At 39.8% G+C, this 22,672-nt stretch overlaps 1 protein-coding gene across 1 annotated transcript; it reads left to right on the top strand.

Moving 5' to 3' along the window:
* Positions 1 to 584: 584 nt before the first annotated feature.
* Positions 585 to 20,176, top strand: LOC105922474 (envoplakin). Its single transcript, XM_036136767.1, has 22 exons — positions 585 to 783; positions 5,638 to 5,737; positions 5,824 to 5,978; positions 6,138 to 6,261; positions 6,413 to 6,544; positions 6,649 to 6,690; positions 7,249 to 7,410; positions 7,687 to 7,794; positions 7,882 to 7,977; positions 8,096 to 8,206; positions 9,389 to 9,535; positions 9,654 to 9,808; positions 11,285 to 11,382; positions 11,497 to 11,669; positions 12,072 to 12,193; positions 13,894 to 14,032; positions 14,125 to 14,318; positions 14,435 to 14,585; positions 15,594 to 15,677; positions 16,055 to 16,162; positions 16,243 to 16,335; positions 16,430 to 20,176. The coding sequence occupies exons 1-22, from the start codon at positions 725 to 727 to the stop codon at positions 19,790 to 19,792; spliced, it is 5,916 nt and encodes a 1,971-aa protein (XP_035992660.1). The 5' UTR covers positions 585 to 724; the 3' UTR covers positions 19,793 to 20,176.
* The last annotated feature ends 2,496 nt before the right edge of the window (positions 20,177 to 22,672 follow it).

The raw sequence follows: 22,672 nt of genomic DNA, 5'->3' as shown, positions 1-22,672 counted from the left end.
TTTACTGACAAATTCAGTGACTTCTAGAAGCCATAGGTTGCACCAAATTGAAATCAGGCACATCAGATAAAAAAAGGGGCTGAACATAAACGCATGCTTAAGTTTTCAGATTTTAAAAACCACGTCACCTTTTCCTTCCACCTCGCCACTATACACCCCTCTGTTTTGGTCTGATCATATAAAGTCCCAGTAACGATTGAGGGGTGTGAATAATCTTACATGTCGCTGTGGAAAGCCTAAACATTATTAATAATTAAAGGTAATTTTGTGATATGAATTCATGAGCCCAATTAAGGATTCCTTAATTAGACTCTCCTTTTTTCCATTTTGTTTTATTGCAAGCAAACTGGTTTTAGTTCTTGACTTTAGCAGAAATCCAGCTTCCCTCTAGCTTCCATGAATTATTTGGCTGCTCTATCTAAGAGCAGAGGGACTCATGGTCCACAATGAAAAGGAGAGGCTAAAGGAGAAAAGAGGAAGAGTGTGAAGAACAGGTCAGTCTAGTCCTCCTGCACAGGGCTGAGACCTAGGGCTTGACACACCTGTTGCCCTGCCAGGGAGGAGCCAGCAGTGTTAAGCCCTGAATGCACTGCTGTGTGAGAGTGTTTCTGTGCCTCTTAGAGACAGATTAAAGACAGAGGAAAGACGCAGCGTGAGGAAGACAGAGGACAAGAAGGAGTACGACTTAGAGGGTAAAGTTTTCTGTGGACTCTCCACCTCCAAGATGTCCAAGTTTGGGAAGTCAAAGGATACCAGCACCAAGGCCTTGTCCAAGATGAGCAGGTGAGTTTTCTTTCCTCTGGATTGTAACTAATGCATGCAGAAAGGAGGGAACGTGTTTAAAGGTCCTATTCATCCTCAATGTGCTGTTAAGCCTTTTTCTAACTGTGTGGATCATATATCCTCTCCTCTTCCATAATTATTGCCACTTAAAGACTATCTGCTACTCATTAAAGTCAACTCTTCAAGGAGAGGAACAATTCTTTGGGATTCAAGCTGAAATCATGCCTATACTTACAAAACCGGTATCGGTCACAAATACCAAAGATACGTTGCATATTATCTGAAATATAGTTTAGATTACTGTTGAATATATCAGACATTACACATATTTGTCAGAAGCAAAGATGTTTTTAACCAAACAGATATTTAGTTTGGTGCTTCTTGTATATTTACTACATTATATATATATATATATATATATATATATATATATATATATATATATATATATATATATATATATATATATATATATATATATATATATATATATATATATAAACACACACACACACACACACACAAAATGTTTGCGTGTACCAAAATCTCCAGATCATATCTTCTGTTTTTCACGATTACTGTCACCTCCCAAAAGTTTCTACCTGTTGTAAAGTGAATAGGGCTGGGCTGCCTCTCCTCAGCTGGTTTCTTTTCTCTCTAGTGGGTGTGGGTTTTCCAACCGTTGACTGTAGTTTCTATCATCACATGATTAGGCTGAATATCAAGTCATTTCCTAAGTAAAAGTGGGAGTCTTACTAGTTAATAATCAGTCTGCAACAGCTAAATGTCAGCTTTTTTCATGATCCATCATCAGATATTATCCTTTAACAATGTTATTAGTACAGGCACATCTATGTTTTTTACTCGCTTCACACCAATGATGTCTAATGACACCTTTTTTTCATAAATGCACAAAGGAAGCAGTGGATGTCCTGGTATTGTGAGAGTTACTTTTGTGGGAGCATAATCATGGATTCAGGTCGAATGCATCTGTAAAAATGGACATCAGCTTCTCTGAGATGGAAAAATCCCTGTCCGTGTGTAGTATTCTCTGCTCCATCACTGAGGAGAATGTGATTTAGCAAAAACAAATCTTTTTAGTATCTGTCATAATCAAAAAAAATTATTGTAAAAACTAAAATTATGTAACATCTAGTTTAATAAACTAAACCCTAACCCTAGGGGGAGAAAGTGAGAACAAAACCCTGTCAGGGAGTGTTTGTCCTGCCAGCTTTTCTGATCTTACGACTACTCCAGCTGAAGAAATGCTGACCAGCCCTTCTCAGTTATGCGGCTGATCCAGTTCTCCTACTAGCAAGCACTCTAACGTCTCACACACATTCATTCATGAATGATACAACAAAATGTTGTCTTTTGAATCCTGTTTAAATAATCATGGATTTAACTCAAATATACTGTCCTTATACCCCTGTTACATGATTGCCTATCTACCTGTTGTTTTAATAGCGTGGGAAGATCATTGGAAAGCACAACAATGAGCTAATAATAACATTTCTGAGTCTTAGGGTACTATCCTGATGCCCCCCTCACCTCAGCATGTTAGATGCTTGAAAGTAAAGTTAAATATGGTTTAGTTTGTGTTTATCTCGGCTTAGTAATCATCTAACCCCTATGGGGGTGTTTATAGAGTATTGAAATGTAATTCCCTGATGGACTGTTGATTCCTACACATTCAAGAAATCTTGACACAGTTTAATGATGAATTACAAACATTGATCCCAATACCTGTGCACTGTTTAAAATAAGAATCAGCTTCATTTGTCAAGTTTGTGCATACAAACAAGCAGTTGGACTTCCACTTTGCTCACAATGGAGAGATTCTTAATATAAAATAGATTTAGGGGGGGGAAAATAGAAAAAAAAGAAAAGAAATATATATATATACAGTTTTTTTAAAGAGGAAGACAAGGTTGAATTAGTGCACAGAACAGGAGCACATCAATGATCTGACATAATTTGATATCCCACAAAATTACCATAATTGGCTTACAAGTAGACCACCAAGACATGCATTTCTCTGTACACCAGCATGCATAGCAACATAGGGAACAATATGTGAACAGTTCGATCAAGGTCCCACTGTACCCCCAACAGTTTCAATGGATTCCTGAAAAACACAAAATTTACACCTGTATTTGAGGAAAACACACATGCGCACATTGTGCCAACACAGGAAGAACCCTCAGATACCCTGTGCTTGTGCAGCTATGTCTGAGGGTATGACCTGTGGCTAAAGACGCTAAGGGCTGAAAGCATTGCAAATTAAAAATCTGATGTTACTGCCTTGCCACTAGTTTTTTCATCCAGCAGTCCTCTCGACTCCTCTTACTGAAGCTGAAACCGATGGCCATGAATACGTTTTTGCTCTGTAGTATTTAAATCATCAGCAAATCCTTTGGTTGGGGGGAGATGGAGGTGCAGCGCTGAAGTTGCTCGTATATTCAGCACATACCTGCTTTTCCTGCTGAGTGAGCAGGACCAGCCAGGTCACTATGACTAAGAGAGCGAGGACAGAAAGGCAGCAGCGCCTCACTCCTCAGCTTAAAGGCACTATCCCAGATCCTGCTCAAATTTGAACCATGAGTGAGGAGAACAGCTTAGTTGAAACTGTAAGCTCCACCCCCAACAGATTTTTTTCCCCCTGTGAGAAACCATCAACATGTCCAAGATGAAGCACACGGCTCAGACCTGTGGACAATTCTCCAGAGGACACAAGGCTTCGTCAAGGGGATGCTCTTTGTCTTCTTTGAAAACAAAATTTTTTATGAAACTTTCTTACGTGAATGGTCATCACCTCCTGTTGTGCCATTGGCAGAGAAAAGTCATCCCAGGTTGTCGCTCCTTATTCCTACTAAAAAGCAGTGTGGACTTGCACAATCAATTTGTCATTTGTTATTATAAAATGACGTCTTTTAACTCATAATACATTGTGTAAAAAGCAGTCAAAAATAAATTCAGGTATAGTTCCTTTAAAGAACTGGAAGAAATTATTCTCAGATCACCCTAAAGCTGTCTGCAGCCAAAGATTGTTTCCTTCCAGAGAATACAGCTTTGTTTCTGACTCTATGGTTATGTGGGCGAGGTGTGTTCAGTATATTAGGCCAGACTTTTACATTACATCCCCTGATGTGCAACACTTGATGCAGTTTTCAGGTGAATCAAATCCTGCTGTTAACCACTGGACAGTGAAAACTTATATAAATATATAACATTTAAACGCATCCTTTACCAAGTTCTTGTTTCTATCAGATTTTTATATTTAATTTTTTTTATTTTAGCATTTTGAACTTCACGTCCTCATAGTTCTAATCCCTAAACCCCAAAATGTAAAAGAGAAATGTTTCTGGAAATGTATCCATCATTCCATGCAAATTCTTTGGAATGGAAGAATCATGTTGCTGTACTGAGCTTTTATCTGCTCTGATTGCAGACTTAGTCTAATTCGGATTTCTCTTTAAGAACTTTATAATTACAATTGAATGGGACACAATTGAAAATAAATCCTGCAACGAGCTGTAGCAGCTTATGTGTGAGACGGCTGTTGCTTTAAAGGGGGAGTTTACAAAAGTTTTAAGGTGAAAAAGAAATGATTCCTGAGTTCCCTGAACTGGGTTGTTGTTAGCATGACCTAGTAGCACTTACTCACTGATCCGCTAAAGATAAGGTTGTTTTTTACCCCACTCGGCCAGTGACCGGTGAGTACAAATCAAGCTAAAAATTGGCCACCAGATGATTCCTCTGTGATTTTCTAGTATGTAAAATTCTGAATCTCTGAATTTTATGATCTTATGTATTTACGGATTTATCTATTTACTTATTTTTATATTGAATATTTTGTATGTTATTGTTCTTGGAGTGGTACTGATTGAACAGACAGAGGCTTAGATGTTCTATAGTCTCCATATAGACACATCGTTTGTCTTTGTTCTGTAACAAGCTGACGACATCCTGTAGCCTAAATATGTTCCTGCCTCTTATTAAATTTGTGAAGAACCTGGGAGTGCTGGTTATCCAGTTTTGTTTTGCGTTGTTCCAAAACCGTGCCCCCGTCTGCTCTCCACATTTTTCTTTTTGGAGTTGTGCGTGTTTATTTCCTTATCTGATTCTCTGGTATGTACATGATGGTAACTAAGTTTCTGTGAACATCGTTTAAGAAATTTGCACTGCACCTTTAAGAAATGTACTGTATATTCAGTCAATAGTTTACATATTACAATTTAAATAAGTTTTTGTGTTACTTAACTTCTCACAAATATATTAGCATTGCAACTATATCTTCCCGTGTACATCACAGGCTTGTCCTTTTAAAAAAGTACTGTAATTTAATTGACCTCCATCTGAGCTTTTATACAAAAAGCTTACAGCAAGGTTAAAAAGTGATGAAGGCCATTGTAACATTGAAATAGTTTCAACCAGATCCTAAATTAACCAAATTAATCTAGAAGAGTGGGATTTGCCAGGTTAGGTAACTGATCTGCACAGATTAGGAAGATATAATTAACCTTCCGCAGGACAAAATCTTTCTGAAAATTATTTTTGAGTTATCTTTATTGTTCTGACCTCATTTCTAATGAATTCTTTCAGACTGATTTTTTTTAATCACAACAATTTACAACTATTTTATGTTAATTAAATTAAATAAAAATATACAGAACTATGCTGGTCATTTGAAATTTCTTTTTTTCGTTACAAAATGCAGGAATTCATTGCAAAATAACAATAAACTGCACCATTTTTTAAAATGGTATGAAGTATATTTGTAAGGTAATATTTAATCAGTGATTGTTGGTTTAAGTTATATATGTATAGTTTAACTGACAACTTTCCCTGCAGCACGAAGGCCAGACAAGTTGCCGCGCTGGTCGCCCAGATGCAGGCGGATTCTGACCAGGTGGCCACAGACATCCTCCGGGCTGAAGGCATGCTGGCAGTGGTGAGGAAACAGAGACGTGTTTCAACTCAAGTCTATACAATTACCATTTTTCATCTTTTACAATCAGTTTGTTTTTTACTCATCAGGATGAAGAAAATGACAAAAAAGAGCGCGCCTTTCAGCATCAGGAGGAGATAAAACTTATATTGGGCGATGCAGAGGGCCGGGTGAGGGACCTCTTCCTGAACCTTGGCACCCTCAAGACATATAAGGACCCACAGGCATCAAAAATAGAGGATGAGTAAGTTCATAAGACAAAAATACAGAGAACTCCTTGTGTTTCTGTTGAAAGACAAGAAGTAGAAATCAGCTTCGCTGTCTTTTCTGCCCAATGATCTTTGATCTTTCTAATGTTTCTATGTTTTTTTAAATTTCTTTGTTTCCCCGTTTTTCCTTCCAGCATCTCTAACCTTCACTCCCGATGGTCAGAGGACACAGCTGCTTATGTAAGGCTATATGAGCAAATTGATGACGTGTCTCTGATGCCCAGAATCGACTGGGCTCCTGTTTTCACCCAGAAGCAAGTAAGTTCTGAGCCACCAACATGAAATGTCCTTAAGGTTTAATGTTTAATGAGGTGTTCCGTGAGCTTTAGGAGTCGGCTCCTGAGCTTTTCTCAGCGGCTGGTAAAGGAACCACATGTTAACTGAGCTCTTGTGTTGCCCCTGTTGTCAGAAAGCGCTGAGCACAGAGGAGTACGGCCCCACCATGGAGGACCTGAAGAAGCAGATTGCTGCTCACAGCATTTTGCAGAAAGAGCTGGAGGCTTACAGCTCGCAGCTCCGCCCTAGCTCTGCTGGCAGCAAGGTGTGAACAAGATCCACTTGCAGGAAGCTTTTTCCATTTTCCTCAGTCACACTAAAGATTTCAGACAAACAGTTTACCCTGCATTTTACTGCTGTGTCTTTTAGGAGCAATATACCATATACAAGAGGCAATATAACAACATGCTGGTGAGTAGTTTGTTTTAATACAAAACCAAAGACATTTCATACAGATTTAGTTTATAGATTATGCACACAAGTTTTACTTCTATTTAAAGCCTGGTCTTTGAACAGAATGCATGAGCATAACTTAAAAATGCCAGGTTATTGCAGACTAGATGATTTTTTTTTTTTACCTCAAATGCTGATTGAGCTTGTCTTGAGGGTCTGCACTCAATTAAAAATCAGCTGAAAACATTCTTATTCAATTGTACTGTTTCTGAAGGTCTTTTTAGTGGGCACACTTTTGCAGCCAGATTATTGAATAAAATTTTTTTTTAATTTGCTTTAATTTGACATTTTCCAACAGTGTGTTATTTTTAGGGTTGAATTCTGCAGCATATTTTTCCTTTTAAAAGTGCAAACCAAAATACTTGAAATATTTTATCAATACTTGGAGTCAGAACAGTGGAGCGTACACTTTCAAGATCCTCTCTTATTTCCCTTTAGCTATAGTGGTCATATTAGGATCAAGATTTGTTTTATTCAAAGAAGAATGCAGTTTTTGAAATTGACCTTTTCTTTTAGGAAAAATCCAAATTGCGCCACCAGTACCTGGTCAGCCTCTATGAGTACATGCAGGGCTGCAACAAGGAGCTGAAATTCCTGGGAGAAGAGCAGGACAAGGTCAAGAAGCAGGACTGGAGCGATCACATGGAGGATCCACCTGACATTCGCCGGCAGTATGAGGTCAGGATCCATGTCTTCTTAAATGTGTCTTTGCAGCTCTACTTTGTAGCATTTTGTGCAGACATTCCTAAATTGTTTTGTTTTCTGTTGAGCAACACGAAACATTTTACAGGAATTTTAGACTTTTCCTTGGTGCTAATTTACATAAATATGTAAATTCCTGACACAATAACGGGCTAACTTGGCACTCACTTCAAACCAAAGAAATACAATATCCATCCTATTGATTTTAAGGTGTTGCCGTTTGAGAATAACTCCTAATATTTTCTTAATCAGCATTTCAAGAACAACAGTCTTTTGTCCCACGAGAGCGACGTGAATAAGCTGCAAGATGACGGTGACACGCTCATTGAAATGCAACACCCCGCCAGCAGCACAATTGAGGTACTGAATGAGACTTTAAAGATTGCCTCTGAGTCACACCTTTGAAGCTGAATGTAGATTCAATCCAGACAAACTATTTGCTTTAAGGCCCAAAGAAATGCTCTAAGAAGCGAGTGGCAGAAGTTCCTGAATCTCTGCATTTGTAAAGAAGCGCATCTGGACAATGTGGAGGAATTCACAAAGGTAAGCAAAGATGGTATGTCACTGCGCGGCATACTCTACGTGGACACGATAGAGCGGGATTTTAAGTGGTCCAGCATGTTTTCCTACGCAATATGAACTGGTTTGTTCCTGCTTCCAGTACCAAATGGACACTGAGCAGCTGTCAGAGACACTGAGTCAGCTCAACAGCACCCTGGATCCAAAGTCTGTCAGCAAGAAGGGTAAATCCGACATGCTGCTGGAGCTTCAGGTAAGATGATGAAAAAAAAAGAAGGCAGGGTAATCTGAAACATAGGTAAAAGGAAAAGATAAAATGCATGTATTTAGCTATGTAACCTTTCTCATACAATGTTTTTTTTTTTTTTTACTGAACAGTATCATTGTTATTTGGTCTATTGCATAAACGCCACATTGTTTGCTTCCTCTGGACCAAAGTCCTCCCTACTCATGTGGTACTGACTACCAGGGCCGTAAGTGATGGGTTTTAGGGATCCTCCTGACAGAACCTGCAGGCTCAGGTCTTTAGATAGTTCCATAGAGAGGGATTGAATGGTTCCAGTGGGGAGATATGGACCGTCAGACAAGCCTCAATGCTGGGGGTTAGGGGGCAGCTGTGGTCTGTAGGTGATCTTCATAGATATTATTTAGTCCTTGATCACCAACAAAGAGGTGGATATTAGCTCTCTGTCCCCACAGAACAGGGTTTGACCAAGGTTTAGCGTGTACAAATGTTTTAACAAAGACAGATAAAAGATAAGGAGCTGTTTGGAAGGAGAAGTGATGAGGAGTAACTCACTGCTTTTTAAATGGTTTAGTTCTATGGGTGATTGGATTGGGGTTAAAAGGGTTTTCTCTATTGACATTCCTTAGATTGAAACTGCCTCTGAAATCTGATCCAGTGAAAAACAAAAAAAAAAAACAATGTTATGGTCAAAGTGATCCATCTGTATAACATTTGCAAGTTTATCCTTGTGTGGAACAGGATGTAATTGGGCCACAGGTAGTGGCAGATGTGCAACCTGGCAGCTAAACCACAAAAGCATGATGCAGGCTGACGCTCTAGGAAATTAATGAAGAACATTTTTAGTGTTAGGCTTAATGCCTGACACAGGTTATGGATTAACACATTTTTGCTTTATGTCCCAGAGACCTCAATATTACTACAGTCTATCGGACATAAAATGTTTTTTAGGTTATTTTTATGTGTACCCAAAAAAAGGAAAAAAAGAGAAAATCAAAGTGTGTTATCTAAGCTAAAGAGAAAGAAATAGGTTGTACTTTGGGAAGATGTGGCATACCCCTGTGCAATTTTAAAAAAAAATGTTTCTTCAACTGTTGTAAATGCAGGATGCAGAACGGATCAGTGACAATGTGAAGTGTTCTACTTTTCCTGTAATAGAGCCTATTTTCTTATGACTTTGTGTCTCTCCAGGGGGAGGAGAATACAGTGAAGAACTCTGAGCAGCTACTGGCTGACCTAAGAAGACGGAGTACAAACATCCCTCCTCTTAAACTACGTCGCGTTACCCCCAACAAACCCATCACAGTGGAGTCCCTATGTGACTGGGAAACAGACAAGGTGGAACCTAAGATCTGTTTACTGTGTCTTCAAAAGTTTCTAAACAGCCGATTAATATTATCTTTACATTCATTACAATCACTTTATTCTTAATCTCTTTTTTCTCATTGCTCTGTAGGACTCACTGTCAAGAGGGGACAAATTTACCCTGAAATCTTTCTCTGACAATGAGAACTGGAATGTTATTTCATCTAGTGGAGCAACTAAAACCTTCCCAGGAGTTTGCTTCCAGATTCCTCCTCCTGACCCAGATGCCATTGATAAAGTTAACCTGTAAGTAATGGAAAACTGCACGGTATTTTCCAAATCACAATAAGGATACTAAAAATGTCCCAATTCAGACAAAAAACTACAAAAGCTTAGAGCAGATCATTCAGCAGCTAAGTTCCTCCTCCTGCTGTCTTGATGTTCTCCCCACAGCTTTCTTTAAAAAAGTTTTACCTGTCATAGCGTCTGAGTTGACCCAGATAATAAACACGTCCCTTCTGTCAGGTGTTTTCCCCCAGTCCCTAAAAACAGCAATTATCAAACCACTGCTGAAAAAGAACAATTTAGACAAACTTCTACTCCAGAACTACAGGCCCATCTCAAACCTCCCCTTTATCAGTAAGATTATTGAAAAAGCTGTATTTCAACAATTAAACACCTTCTTAACAACGACCAGCCGCTTTGACGTTTTCCAGTCTGGCTTCCATGCTCACCATAGTACAGAGACTGCCCTATCAAGGTGTTTAATGACATCCATATAAATACAGACTGTGGAAGAACCACCGTGCTGGTTCTATTGGACTTGGGTTCAGCATTCAACACTGTTGATCACTTTATTACAGCACCTGGAGAACTGGGTCGGCCTCTCTGGTACAGCTCTCAACTGGTTTAAATCCTACTTAAAGGACAGGGAATTTTTTGGGTCAGTAGGTAACTTTACATCCCAGACGGCAAAAATCACATGTGGGGTTCCCCAAGGGTCCATCCTGGGTCCCCTCCTATTAAATATCTACATGGTCCCTCTAGCTCAGATCATAAAAATAACATCAGCTACCATAACTATGCAGACGACACACAGCTCTACATCACCATGTCACCAGGTGACTATGGACCAGTTCAAGCACTGAGGAAATGCCTAGAAGAAATCAATGCATGGATGTGCCAGAATTGTCTTTAATTGAATAAAAATAAAACAGAAGTAATAATATTTGGACCAATAGAGGAGAGATCAAAAGTTAGCACACAGCTTCAGCTGCTTCAGCTAGAAACCACTAATCAGGCCCAAAATCTGGGTGTAGAGATGGACTCAGACCTAAATACATCACAGACTTGTTATCAGTGTATAAACCCTCCAGACCACTCAGGTCTTCTGGCTCCAGTCTACTCTGCATACCTAGAACCAGAACCAGACATGGAGAAGCAGCATTTATGCTCCACTTATCTGGAACAAACTTCCAGAGGACTTTAAAAGTGCTGAAAGCCTGAGTTCTTTTAAATCAAGATTAGAACCACATTTGTTTGTAGCTGCCTTTAAATGTTAATGTTGAAGCTCGTAGTCCAACTTGTCTTATACTGTATCTTTCCAATGCAATGTTTTCCCTCTGTCTCTGTAATTATTTTCTTTCCTCTGTTTTTTCATGTTCATGTACAGCACTTTGAATTGTCTCATTACTGAAAAGTGATTTAGAAATAAACTTGCCTTGCCTTAAAAGAGAAACCTCATACTCACCTAATCCACTATCTTTGTTCTCGTGATGTCAGTTTGGGTAATGAGCTGGCAGACATCAAGAAAAGGAGAGCAGCTCTGGAGGCGTCCCTGAAGAATCACAAGTCAGACGTCTCTAAAGTTCAACAGTCAGGTGTTTGTCTTTCACTTCCCTACCTTCCTGATCCACATGTATAATCTGTCAGCAATGGTTCAGGTTCCACAGATGCACACAATCAGAGGATAACTTCACTGTTTCTTCACTCAGCTCCGGTTTCCTCGGCTCCACTGGACCCCAAAGCAGCCGCCCTGGCTCAGCAGCTGGAGCAGCTGGATGCCGAGCTGGCCAACACGGAGGAGAGCATGCTGAGCAGCATGCGAACCCCGGTGAGCCGCAGCGATCCGAGCAGAGATCTGGCCAGGAAGCTGAAGGAGCAGGAGGTGAGTTGAATCAAACGCTGATGGTTTCATTGAAGGAAGAAAGCAGTCTGTCTGAACAGTCACGTGTCCTGTTTGAGAGTTTTTGCCAGAGGTTTTCTAATTTCTTTTGGGGGGAGTGGGGGTTAAAATTGAGAAATTGGAAAAACTAAGGATTCACACGATTTTAATTGGATGTTTTTATTGATTGTAGCACTTCAAGTGAAGTAAGACACATATTACTTTTTTTATAACTTTTTTTTAATGCAATCATGCATTTACACCCCATGTACTACGTCAGCTTCTTCAAACACTTCTTTATGAAGCATTTATACAATTGACAGTTTTTTAAATAAGGAATCTAAGATAATTTTGCATCTGATCTTATATTAATTCATGTTAAAAAAATCTAACTGCCTTATACAGCAAACTGCCAAGACGCTGCAGGCTCTGGAAGAGCAGAGAGCGCAGGCCGGCCAGCAACTCTCCTCAGGACTGCCGCTCAAGTATGACAATTTAGCTGCCCTGACGGACCTCTACAGGAAAAAGTAAGACTATTTAACTCTATATAATATTTAAGTCCTACATCAGAACATTTGATACATTAAGTTCAGTCAGTTCAGTTTGATACATGAACATTTGATAAATTCAGTTCAGTCGTTTTATGCAGCAACATTTCAGAACAAACCGATGCGATTCATATCCAGACACCTCTGATTGGATTATTTCAATTCAACCCAGCCATGTGAACAAATTGAAAGAAATATCCAAACCAAGTTTTATTAAAATGCAGTCATATTCAGTTTATCATGCCAGCTGGTATGAAGTTATACATCTATGAAAACCTAGGTGATTACATAGTGTCCCTGACTTTGCAGCTATGTCTCCTTTTGAGCAAGCAAATTATATCCACATATCCAGCTGTCACTTTAGGTAAATGCCAATGACATCAAAACTCATTGAACACACAACAATGTCTGCTTTTAGAGGTTGGACGTTGCTAGGTTAATGAAGGCTATCACACTTTTAACCTGGGTTGAAAGTGTCCTCCTGACCTGTGTTGTTGATTTGGAAAATTGTGATTTTGGTTTTTGTAAAAACTGATGGAATAGCTGTTAAGTGGAATAATGCTATAAGAATCACTAGCAAATCCTCATAACATGTGAAGTCTTTTTGACAGCTGCCGCAAGAAAGTATATACTTGTTAGTTCTGAATAATTTACATACATATTGATCTATGCACATATGGACAAATCAACAATTCAACTTCCTGATCATAAAACAAGTCTTTGATGATGTCACCATCTTTTGAGCTCATATACCAAAGGAGCTTGCTGGCAAATAGTTCGATATCCGTTCCTGGTTACACTTTATTTGAAGGGGTGTACATAAGACTGACATTACACTTTCATAAACATGACATAACACCTGTTATAAACATAAATGTCTCTTTATGAATGTTTAGGACTGTTATTAATTGTCATTTGGTAAATTATGACACTATTAAAGCAAAGTTGACATTGTTTAAAATGTCTTTGTTATGACAACGTGACAGTAACAGAGACAAGGTTAAGTTTAGGACTTGATTTGGGATTAGGTTAAATTTAGGTCTTGATTTGGGATTAGGATTTGGGGAAATTAAGGTCTTTAGTTGGGGTTTTGTTAAGTTAAGGGCTTGTCATAACAAAGACATTTTAAACATTGTTAACTTTGCTTTAATACTGTCATAATTTAACGAATGACAATTATTGACAACAGTCCTAAACATTCATAAAGAGTCATTTATGTTCATAACAGGTGTTATGTCATGTTTATGACAGTGTAATGTCAGTCTTATGTACACCCCTTCAAATAAAGTGTTACCCAGTTCCTTTGCAAACAATATGAATTACTGTGATGTTGCATGAATTAATCACTAAACGATCTGTCAATGATCGTTTAGTGATTAACCAGTAGTGTAATTGTAACATGTAACAGACCACTAACTTCTCAGCAGGGGGTGATAGCCCGAACAGCTTTTAGAAAGAAGCTGTTTCTGAGTCTATCAGGTTTTTAATTTAATGTATCTGAAGTGTTTACCTGATGGAAGTGGGTGTTTACCTGATGGAATGCACTTTGCATTGTCTCTGTACTGAATTGTGCTATATAAATAAATTTGCCTTGCCTTGCCTTGCCTTGCCATGACATTAGTGCTAGGACTTGCTAAATTTGAGTGTTTGCATCACGAAATCCTGTTTTTTTTTATCAGGACAAATGCATCTCTCAACCTGGAGAATCAAATAAACAAGGTGGATGGTCTTGTCTCCGGATTTGAAAGAAACCTTAGCGTAGATGGTCCAATTCCTGACATACCAAATGCGATTCAAACCCGAGCTCAGGACATTCAGGTGAGAAAGTATACATGAACAACAAATGTGTAGACTGGTGCAGAGGTTCAGCCTGACATATATTTTAACCTGAGTGTCTCTGTTGTGTTCAGCGCCAGCGGCAGTCTGTGGCAGCAGCCCAAGACGACATGAAGAAACTGAATCAGGATCTGGAGATCACTGAGAAGTTGTGCAGCTCCCTGCAGCAAGACTACCAGGAGTACTGCCCTGACATCCAACGCCAGAGGAACGAAGTCAAACAGCTGCAGAGTCGCTACGCGAATGTTGCCAACCAGCTGAAGGAAAGGTGGGTCAAACTGAGAGCACTTCAGATTATTGACTTTAATCTGATCATACAACCTTGCATAAACCAATAGAATCCACTGAAGTTGATACCAGTTACAACTGTGATACTCCCCGTAGGGAGAACGTGTTACAAGAAGCTTCAGCTACGCACAAGGACTTTCAGAACACATGCCAATCCCTCAATTCCTTCCTGGACAATCTGCCAACAAATCAAATAAACTCCAAAGATGATTTGTCTCAGATCACTGCCAAGCAGAGCTCCCAAAAGGTGAGGTACAATTTCAGCAATGCAAAACAGGAGTTGTATTGGTAGTAGTATAAAGAATAGAGTGAGCTACCCGAGCACACATGCTATTAGTTTGTGTGTTTGAGCATTTATTTTTCTTAAAATAAATACAACGCCCCCTCACATATTTTGTCTGTTTGTTGCTTTCCCCCCACACTTCAATGTTCAGATTTTCAGATTAATTTTAATCTCAGACAAAGATAACCTGAGTAAATACCAAAAGCAATCTTCCATCAATGATTTTATTCATTATGGGTCAAAATGTATTCAAACCAACTTGGCCCTCTGTGACAAAGTTATGCCCTATAAATTTGAGTGCTGCTCAATTTTGACCAACACTTCTATGCAGAATTGTTTTAATCCGGTCACATTATAGAGTTAATGTTATTTCCCATCTGAATCAGTTCTATGTCTTAGGGTAAGCGACTCCAAAACATTTTCTTATTTTTGAGGCGTTTAGTGAACTTTTATTCATTGTTGTTTTGCCCAAGTGGGCTTTAGCTATAAATGTTGTTCTGACCTCTTAGAGGAGTCATTGATAGGCTTTTAGGGTAAATCTGGAAAGACAGACACTCACCACTGTTCTGTTTTCTTGGCTCTGAATATGCTTCACTTGAGTCCAAAGTTAATAGAAATTGCTTTCCAGACTGCTCAACATCCCTCATGTCTTTATTGTTGAATTGCTTTAGATCAGAACATGGTTTGTTGATTTTAACCAATTTATCTGACTTGGATTTGGCTACTTAGATTGAACTGAAAAAAATGAGTCAATCACAGCTAATTTATGATATAATGGGACGGTAGGGGTTAAAAAGCAATTACTACACATAGTGCCAGAATGGTTTGAGGAGTATTTGACCTAAAAAAAATATTCTAATACAATTTAACTTAATTTGATGATCTGAAACACTTAGATATGACAAGCTATGTAAACCAAGCAAATATCTTTTATAGCCCTGTATGTTAAAAGAAATGTGCTTTATGCTGTAGAGAGTGGTGGATGATCTAAAGCGGAAGGACGAGGACATGGACAGAGTGGCTGACCTCTCCCATGACCTGCAGAATCTGCTCAATGTAAGAACAAAGCAAAAACACAGATTATAGAGTATAAAGTTCACATTTGCCTTTTAAGTGATTAAATAGTTGATGTTTTTAAATCTCACTTTAAATCACACTTTTACTTTTTGGCTTTTAAGACATTGTGAGTCCGACATTGATGTACCTTTTAGTCTGATTTTATTGTGCGCTGTTGGTGTTTTTAGGGTTTGAATTGTTTTTATCTGTCTTGTGTTTGACTTGTGCAGTACTTTGGTCAACTTTTTAAGCTTTAAATAAACATGGTATATGGTACTCAGTTTTATAAGCTATACTAATAGAATATTGGCACTTTTTAGATATATATTTCTTAAGGATTTTATGAAGCAAAATGTTTACTTTTGTTGTCTTTGTAGGAGTATGAAGCTGATGTTGACAGATACAATGGTACACTTGAAGAAGCTGGAACACCTGTTCCAAAAAAGACAGAAATGCTCACACTCTGTGAAGCTGTTGACAAAGAGGTATATATGGTTTTACGATTGTGTTTATTGATTTTTTTGAAAATACCAAAGTTTTTAATTCAAGGGGGATTTTGTTGCAGGAAAAAAATCTGGCAAAGCGTTATGCAGAAGCAAAATCAGAAAACATTCAACGCCAAAAACAGATGGACTTGGCTAAGAATTTAATTTTGCAAGTAAGAAAGTCATTAAAATAACTACTTCGACCACAGAAACTGTAATTGTTTGTTAAAGCTAAAGACTCAATAAATTTGCTTTTCTCTGCTGCAGGGTGAAGACAAGGTTCAGATGGTGGCACAGCAACAGGTGCAGCTTGAAAGCCAGCAAAAAAATGTCTTTGAGTTAGACAGCCTGATTAAGGAACTAGAGGAAGAGAAGGAGAGGACAGCCCATGTTCAGACTGAGCTCAAAACCTTCAAAAGCAGAATGATGTCACTTAAGAGCCGCAGAGGAGTGGAACGCCTTGAAGAGAGAGAAGTACTGCAGTACTACCGGGATCCTAAACTGGAAACTGATCTGGCTGACTTGAAAGACATACTCAGTCAAGAGACCCTGAAGCGCAGCACCACCCAGACACAGGTTGAGAACATAAACAAGAAAATTATAGTTCTTGAGGACACCATTAAAAGCGCACCTCCAAAACTGCTGACTAGAGAAGTGACTGAATTTGAAAAAGATCCACAACTGGATGTAGAGGCGGCCAAGATAAGAGATGAGATAGCAAGGATGAGAGATGAAATCAGAGTAAAAGATGGAGAGGAAATTCAAATGAAGACAGAAGTCACAATTCTCCAGCAGAAGAAACCACCAGTCAAGCAGAAAGTGGTTAAGAAGGAAGTAGTTAAAGTAGAACAAGATCCACAAATGTTGAAAGCATTAAGAACATTTGAGACTGAGCTTTCTGATGAGAGCAACAGGTGCAAGCTCCTCAATGATGAGATATTTCAGACAAGAAGCCAAATTAATGCACTTGAAAGAATGATCCCCAACATTCAGCCTAAAATCATTACTAAAGAGGTGAAAAAGATTGAACAAGACCCTGACCTTATAACAGAATCAACCAAGCTCAAAACAACCCTAGAGGAAGAGAAAACTGTAAACACATCCTTGTCACGCGAACTGATGGAGCTGCACAATCGCTACAGAGAAGTTCAAAGCCTGAAGCCAAGAGTGGAGATGAAAGAAATTGTAAATGAGATCTATCGGATTGACCCAAATACAGAGACAGAGATTATGCGTCTTCGCAAAGAAATACAGGATTCAAACAAACAACGTGCTGATACTGAAAAGCAGATCAGGCTAGTCAACACTGATCTGAATACCCTCCGTTCAGAGGAACCCAGGGTAGAACTCAAAGAAGTTCTCCAAGAAGTGGTGAAAGAAGAAAGAAGCCCTGAAAACGAGCGAGAGATCCAAAGGCTAAATGATCAGGTGAACCGTCTAGACAGCCAGTGTACCTCCCTTGAAGACCAAGTCAGACACCTGCGAAAACAGAGAGATGAATGGAAGGCAGAAAAGTCAAGGATAGAGACCCAACTGGTCAACAGAGAAGTAATAAAGTATGAGCCTGATCCATTGCTGGAGAAGGAAGCTGACCGTTTGCGAAAAAATGTCCGGGAGGAAGCTCAGCTGAGGCGAAACACTGAGGAGATGGTATTTGACCTCCAAAACAAATACCTCTTGTTGGAAAGACAGAAACCAGAAGAGAAGGTGGTGGTGCAGGAGGTTGTACGCCTTCAGAGGGACCCAAGGCAAGCACTGGAGCATGACAGGCTTGGTAGACACCTAGATGAAGAAGTGATGGCTCGACGTCAGTTGGATCTGGAGTTACAGCAACTAAGAACTAAGTTGGAAGACAAAGAACGCATCATAAGGGAGAGTGATGAGCACCAAAAAAGGATTCAAGCAGAATCTGAACTTAGAGAGATCAGACTACGCATCACTCAACTGGAAAATGCTCCACCTCCTGTTGAGGAGAGTATAGTAGTTGAAGAAGTACTGAAGGTTGAAAGAGATCCAAAACTGGAGAGGTTGACAAGTGGTGTACGGTCTGACATGGACAAAGAAACCCATGATATCCTGCGTCTCCAGAGGGAAATCCGCAATATCACTGTCAAGCTTGAAATTCTGCAGAAAGAAAAGTCAGGTGAAAGGACAGTATACAAAGAGGTTGTTCGTGTGGAGAAAGACCAGGCTGTTGAAGCTGAGAGGGATCGCCTGAGGGAGCAGGTGTCTCAGAACAAATTTGCAAGACAAGACATGGAGGATGAAATCAGACGCCTCAATGACAAAATCAATAGTTTGATGAACACCAAATCTAACAACTCAAGAGAAGAGACAACTCTTAGTTTGAGAAAAGAGGCCCTGTTAAGGGAAAAGGATGACCTCACCCGAGAACTCAGAACTCTTGAGACAAAGAAACACGACACCAGCCTTTCTTACCACCAACAGAGTCGACTGATGAGTGAAAGAACACAGACGAGCAGGCAGAAAAGCCTTAAGATGGAGTCCGATGTCCAGCGATTGGAGAGGCAGATCTGGGAAGAGAAAGATAAGATTCATCAACGAGACAGTGTAATCCGTGATATCATGGTGTACCTACAGCAAGAAGAACAAGCCGAGACAAGGACCAAAGAAACCAATGTCTCTACAAAAATCACAATTTTGGATCCAGAAACTGGCAAAGACATGTCTCCCTATGATGCCTACCTTGGGGGCCTCATTGACCGCCCACAGTACCTTCATCTGCAGGAACTAGAATGTGACTGGGAAGAGATAACTTCCTCTGGCCCTGATGGGGAAACATCTGTTCTGCAGGATCGTAAGAGTGGAAAGCAATACCCTATCAAAGATGCTCTTATTGAAGGAAGACTAACAGAGTATGATCTGCAACAGTACAAACAAGGCAAGCTTCCTATCTCAGAGTTTGCCCTCCTTGTCGCAGGTGACAAAAACAAACAACCAAAACTCAACCCATTCACCCAAAACCCGAAATCTCCATCCTTAGACCTTACCTCTGCTACCAAAACACAGCCAATTGCTGGAATAATGGATAAAAATACAAACACGTGCTATACAATTCGCAATGCCACCCTGCGCAAACTGATTGACCCGACCACTGCCAAAAGGCTATTGGAGGCTCAAGCAGCAACAGGTGGCATCACTGACATCAGCAACAATCAGAGATACAAAGTTAACAAGGCAACACAAAGAGGTCTCATTGATGACAGCCAAGTCCAGCAGCTGCTTAATGCAGAGAAAGCTTTCACTGGAGTTGAAGACCCCGTGACCAAAGAGGTTTTGTCTGTGGGAGAAGCTGTTCAGAAGGACTGGATACCAAAAGATTCAGCAATTCGATACATGGAGGCCCAGTACCTGACTGGGGGGCTAGTAGATCCTAACAATGGGACCAGAGTGAGCCTTTTAGATGCCATTGGATCCAAAATGATTAACAATGACATCGCAAGGAATCTCCAAACTGACACAGCCTATGTCAAAGATATCACAGACCCTATCACCCAGGAGAAGATCAACTACAAACAAGCTCTGGATCGCTGTAAGGAAGACCCAGAAACAGGCTTACCTATGCTGCTTGCCTCCGTCAAAGATTCCTCAAAATATGCACATTTCTAGAAATGTTTACTATTTGAAGATTTGTGTTCTGTGAAATGTTGCATAAAAGCTTCTATGTTAAAAAATAAAAGTGCATGGGAAAGATACATTTTGATGCAGGATTAATTTAAAAATCCATATATTTTGCCACAACAAAATGATTGCTGCTGAGTTGCATTTGTTTACTAAAAGGTCTCTGCGGGTATATTTTTTTGTTTTATTATTTTTTTATTCTATTCTATTAAAAAACAGAAACGTGGTCGTTCTTTGCTACTGTACTAGCTTGGGATATTGGGACATGGTGCAATGCTATCAGCGGAGATTGAATGGATTTCTATGATTCACTGACTCTGATACTTTGTGAAGTATTAAATATCAATAAAATTAAGTTATGATGGTTCAAAAGTGCCTACCCTTTATTTTGTAAGCTTCATTTTATACTATATGTTTTAACATTTTTAAACTCATTAACCCAGTAAAAAAAGCACAATATGATGAATTTGAAATGGTGAGGATCATGATGTGAATATAGATTTACTGTCAAAATTGTTGAACAACACTGGTTTTGGGTCTGACTGCCCTGAAACCAGTGTTGCCCTTTGTCACCAATCCTGTTTTTGATGTTGGCTGTGCATCAATAATTTGGTTTGGCTATGTATAATGCTTATCAATAAAGTTAGGGATTTTAACAAGTCATGGCATTACTTAATTATCAGGGATTAAAAGCCAAACAGTTCTCATTCTCTGTCAGTTCATGAATACCTGGTATTATAGAATAATAGATGGAGTGAATTTGCACACTGGCATTCTCCAACAGCAAACCCAAAACACCTTTACAGAACAAACACAAACAACTTCTCTCTAAAACAAGAATTTGTTAAAACATTTTAACTTCCAATTAAAATACTTTAGTCAACAAACTCATCAACTAGGCTAGTGATGCTGAAATCAACTACAGTGTAAAAAGGAATAGCATGGCAAATAATAAACTGATAAAAAACTGAAGACTAATAATAATAAAATTGGCTAAGAATAAAAAAACTGAAATACTAATAACGCTAATAAAATAACAATGCCGTTATTCACAATTCAGCATTTATATGCTTTTTGCTGCGAGGAATTGCTAATGAGTCTAAATTAGCTCTAAAGCTAACAGTTACTAGATGTCCGAACTACTTGCCAGTCGTTTTACTTCTTAATCTATTAGATATCATAACAGAGGCTAACACAAAACACACCCAATGGAAAAATTGCAACAAAAGAGAAACGCTGCCATCACAAAAATTAGACACACAAAGTACAAACATGCTGCAAACACAATTGATGCTGACACACAAGACACATGAGAATGCAAGATGCTGCAAGCAGCAAAAGCCGTTCCAAGTTAAGAAAAGCAGCATGATGGAAGTGCTCCAGACCATTAGGGGAGTAGAACACCAACCAATTCAGATGGGCCTAAAGACCCGACACTGAAGTGAACGGGGCAGGGACATTTATCTGTGTCCTAAACATAGACATGTCTATGGTCCTAAATACTAAGAGTGGATGTTATTCCCCACACGTTGTAGAATACATTGGGGCTGTAGATATTTGATAACAAAAAGGGGCATATTCATTACACTCATCAATAGAAAATGTCCCCAATCGTATATAATAAAGTTTTACATGTAAAGCAAATCAAACAGGAGTAATATTAGCACTTTTAAAGCTCATTCTGGGGGGTGAGACGACAAGTTTTGAGCGGACCGAGGGGGGGGGGGGCATATCCATGTGTTTTTATTCCTGCCAGTCAGTATATGCACACGCGAAAGCAGCAACAAAAAAACGCGTGTTAACGTCAAATAAACATGCAAGCATATCGAATTCGTTTGGTTTTTTTGGGGGGTTTTTTTGTGTTGTGTTTTTTTTTGTTTTTTGGAATGTTGGCGAGGCGGTAGCGTGAGTTTGGCGAGGCGGCCACCTCGCCAAGACAGCACTGCGGGAAACCCTGCATGTAGGCCTACAGTGAAGAGGGTGAAAGGGGCCGCGCACGAGGGCCCGCGGCCCTTCTGGCATCTGCCCAAATGCCAGACCGTCCAGTCCGTCACTGGTCCTCCCCGGATGACTGAGCTCCTCACCCTATCTGTAAGGGAGAGCCCAGACACACTACGGAGAAAACTCATTTCGGCCGCTTGTATCTGGGATCTTGTTCTTTCGGTCACGACCCAAAGCTCATGACCATTGATGAGGGTAGGAACGTAGATCGACTGGTAAATTGAGAGCTTTGTCTTTTGGCTCAGCTCTCTTTTCAACACAACGGAATCTGTGAATAGCAGAGACGCAATCCTAAGGCCACCAAAACGGATCCCCTCAACACCTTGGCTGCGCCTAGAAATTCTGTCCATAAAAGTTATGAACAGAATCAGTGACAAAGGGCAACCTTGGTGGAGTCCAACTCTCACCAGAAACGAGTCCGACTTACTGCTGGCAAAGCGGACCAGACTCTGACACCGGTCGTACAGAGACCTGACAGCCCTTATTAAAGGGTCCGGTACTCCATACTCCCGGAGTACCCCCCACAGGATCCCTCGGGGGACACGGTCGAATGCCTTCTCCAGATCCACAAAGCACACGTAGACTGGTTGGGCAAACTCCCATGCCCCCTCAAGAATCCTGCTGAGGGTGTAGAGCTGATCCAGTGTTCCACGGCCAGGACGAAAACCACACTGCTCTTCCTTTATCCAAGATATGACTATCCGACGGACCCTCCTTTCCAGAACCCCTGAATAGACCTTACCAGGGAGGCTTAAGGGTGTGATTCCTCTGTAGTTGGAACACACCCTCCGGTCCCCCTTTTTAAATAGGGGGACCACCACCCCAGTCTGCCAATCCAAGGGAACTGCCCCCGAGGTCCACGCAATG

Source organism: Fundulus heteroclitus, chromosome 5, assembly GCF_011125445.2.
Source record: "Fundulus heteroclitus isolate FHET01 chromosome 5, MU-UCD_Fhet_4.1, whole genome shotgun sequence".
In the NCBI taxonomy this organism is placed as follows: Eukaryota; Metazoa; Chordata; class Actinopteri; order Cyprinodontiformes; family Fundulidae; genus Fundulus; species Fundulus heteroclitus.
Note: the sequence above shows the minus strand (reverse complement) of the source record. Positions and strands in the feature narration are given on the sequence as shown.

What these genes read in the sequence shown, in the direction of transcription:
- LOC105922474 (XM_036136767.1), top strand. Translation starts at nt 725, where the DNA reads ATGTCCAAGTTTGGGAAGTCAAAGGATACCAGCACCAAGGCCTTGTCC. An exon ending in GCCTTGTCCAAGATGAGCAG is followed by an intron (nt 784 to 5,637) that starts GTGAGTTTTCTT and finishes CTTTCCCTGCAG; the next exon opens with CACGAAGGCCAGACAAGTTG. An exon ending in CCAAGCAGAGCTCCCAAAAG is followed by an intron (nt 14,586 to 15,593) that starts GTGAGGTACAAT and finishes TTTATGCTGTAG; the next exon opens with AGAGTGGTGGATGATCTAAA.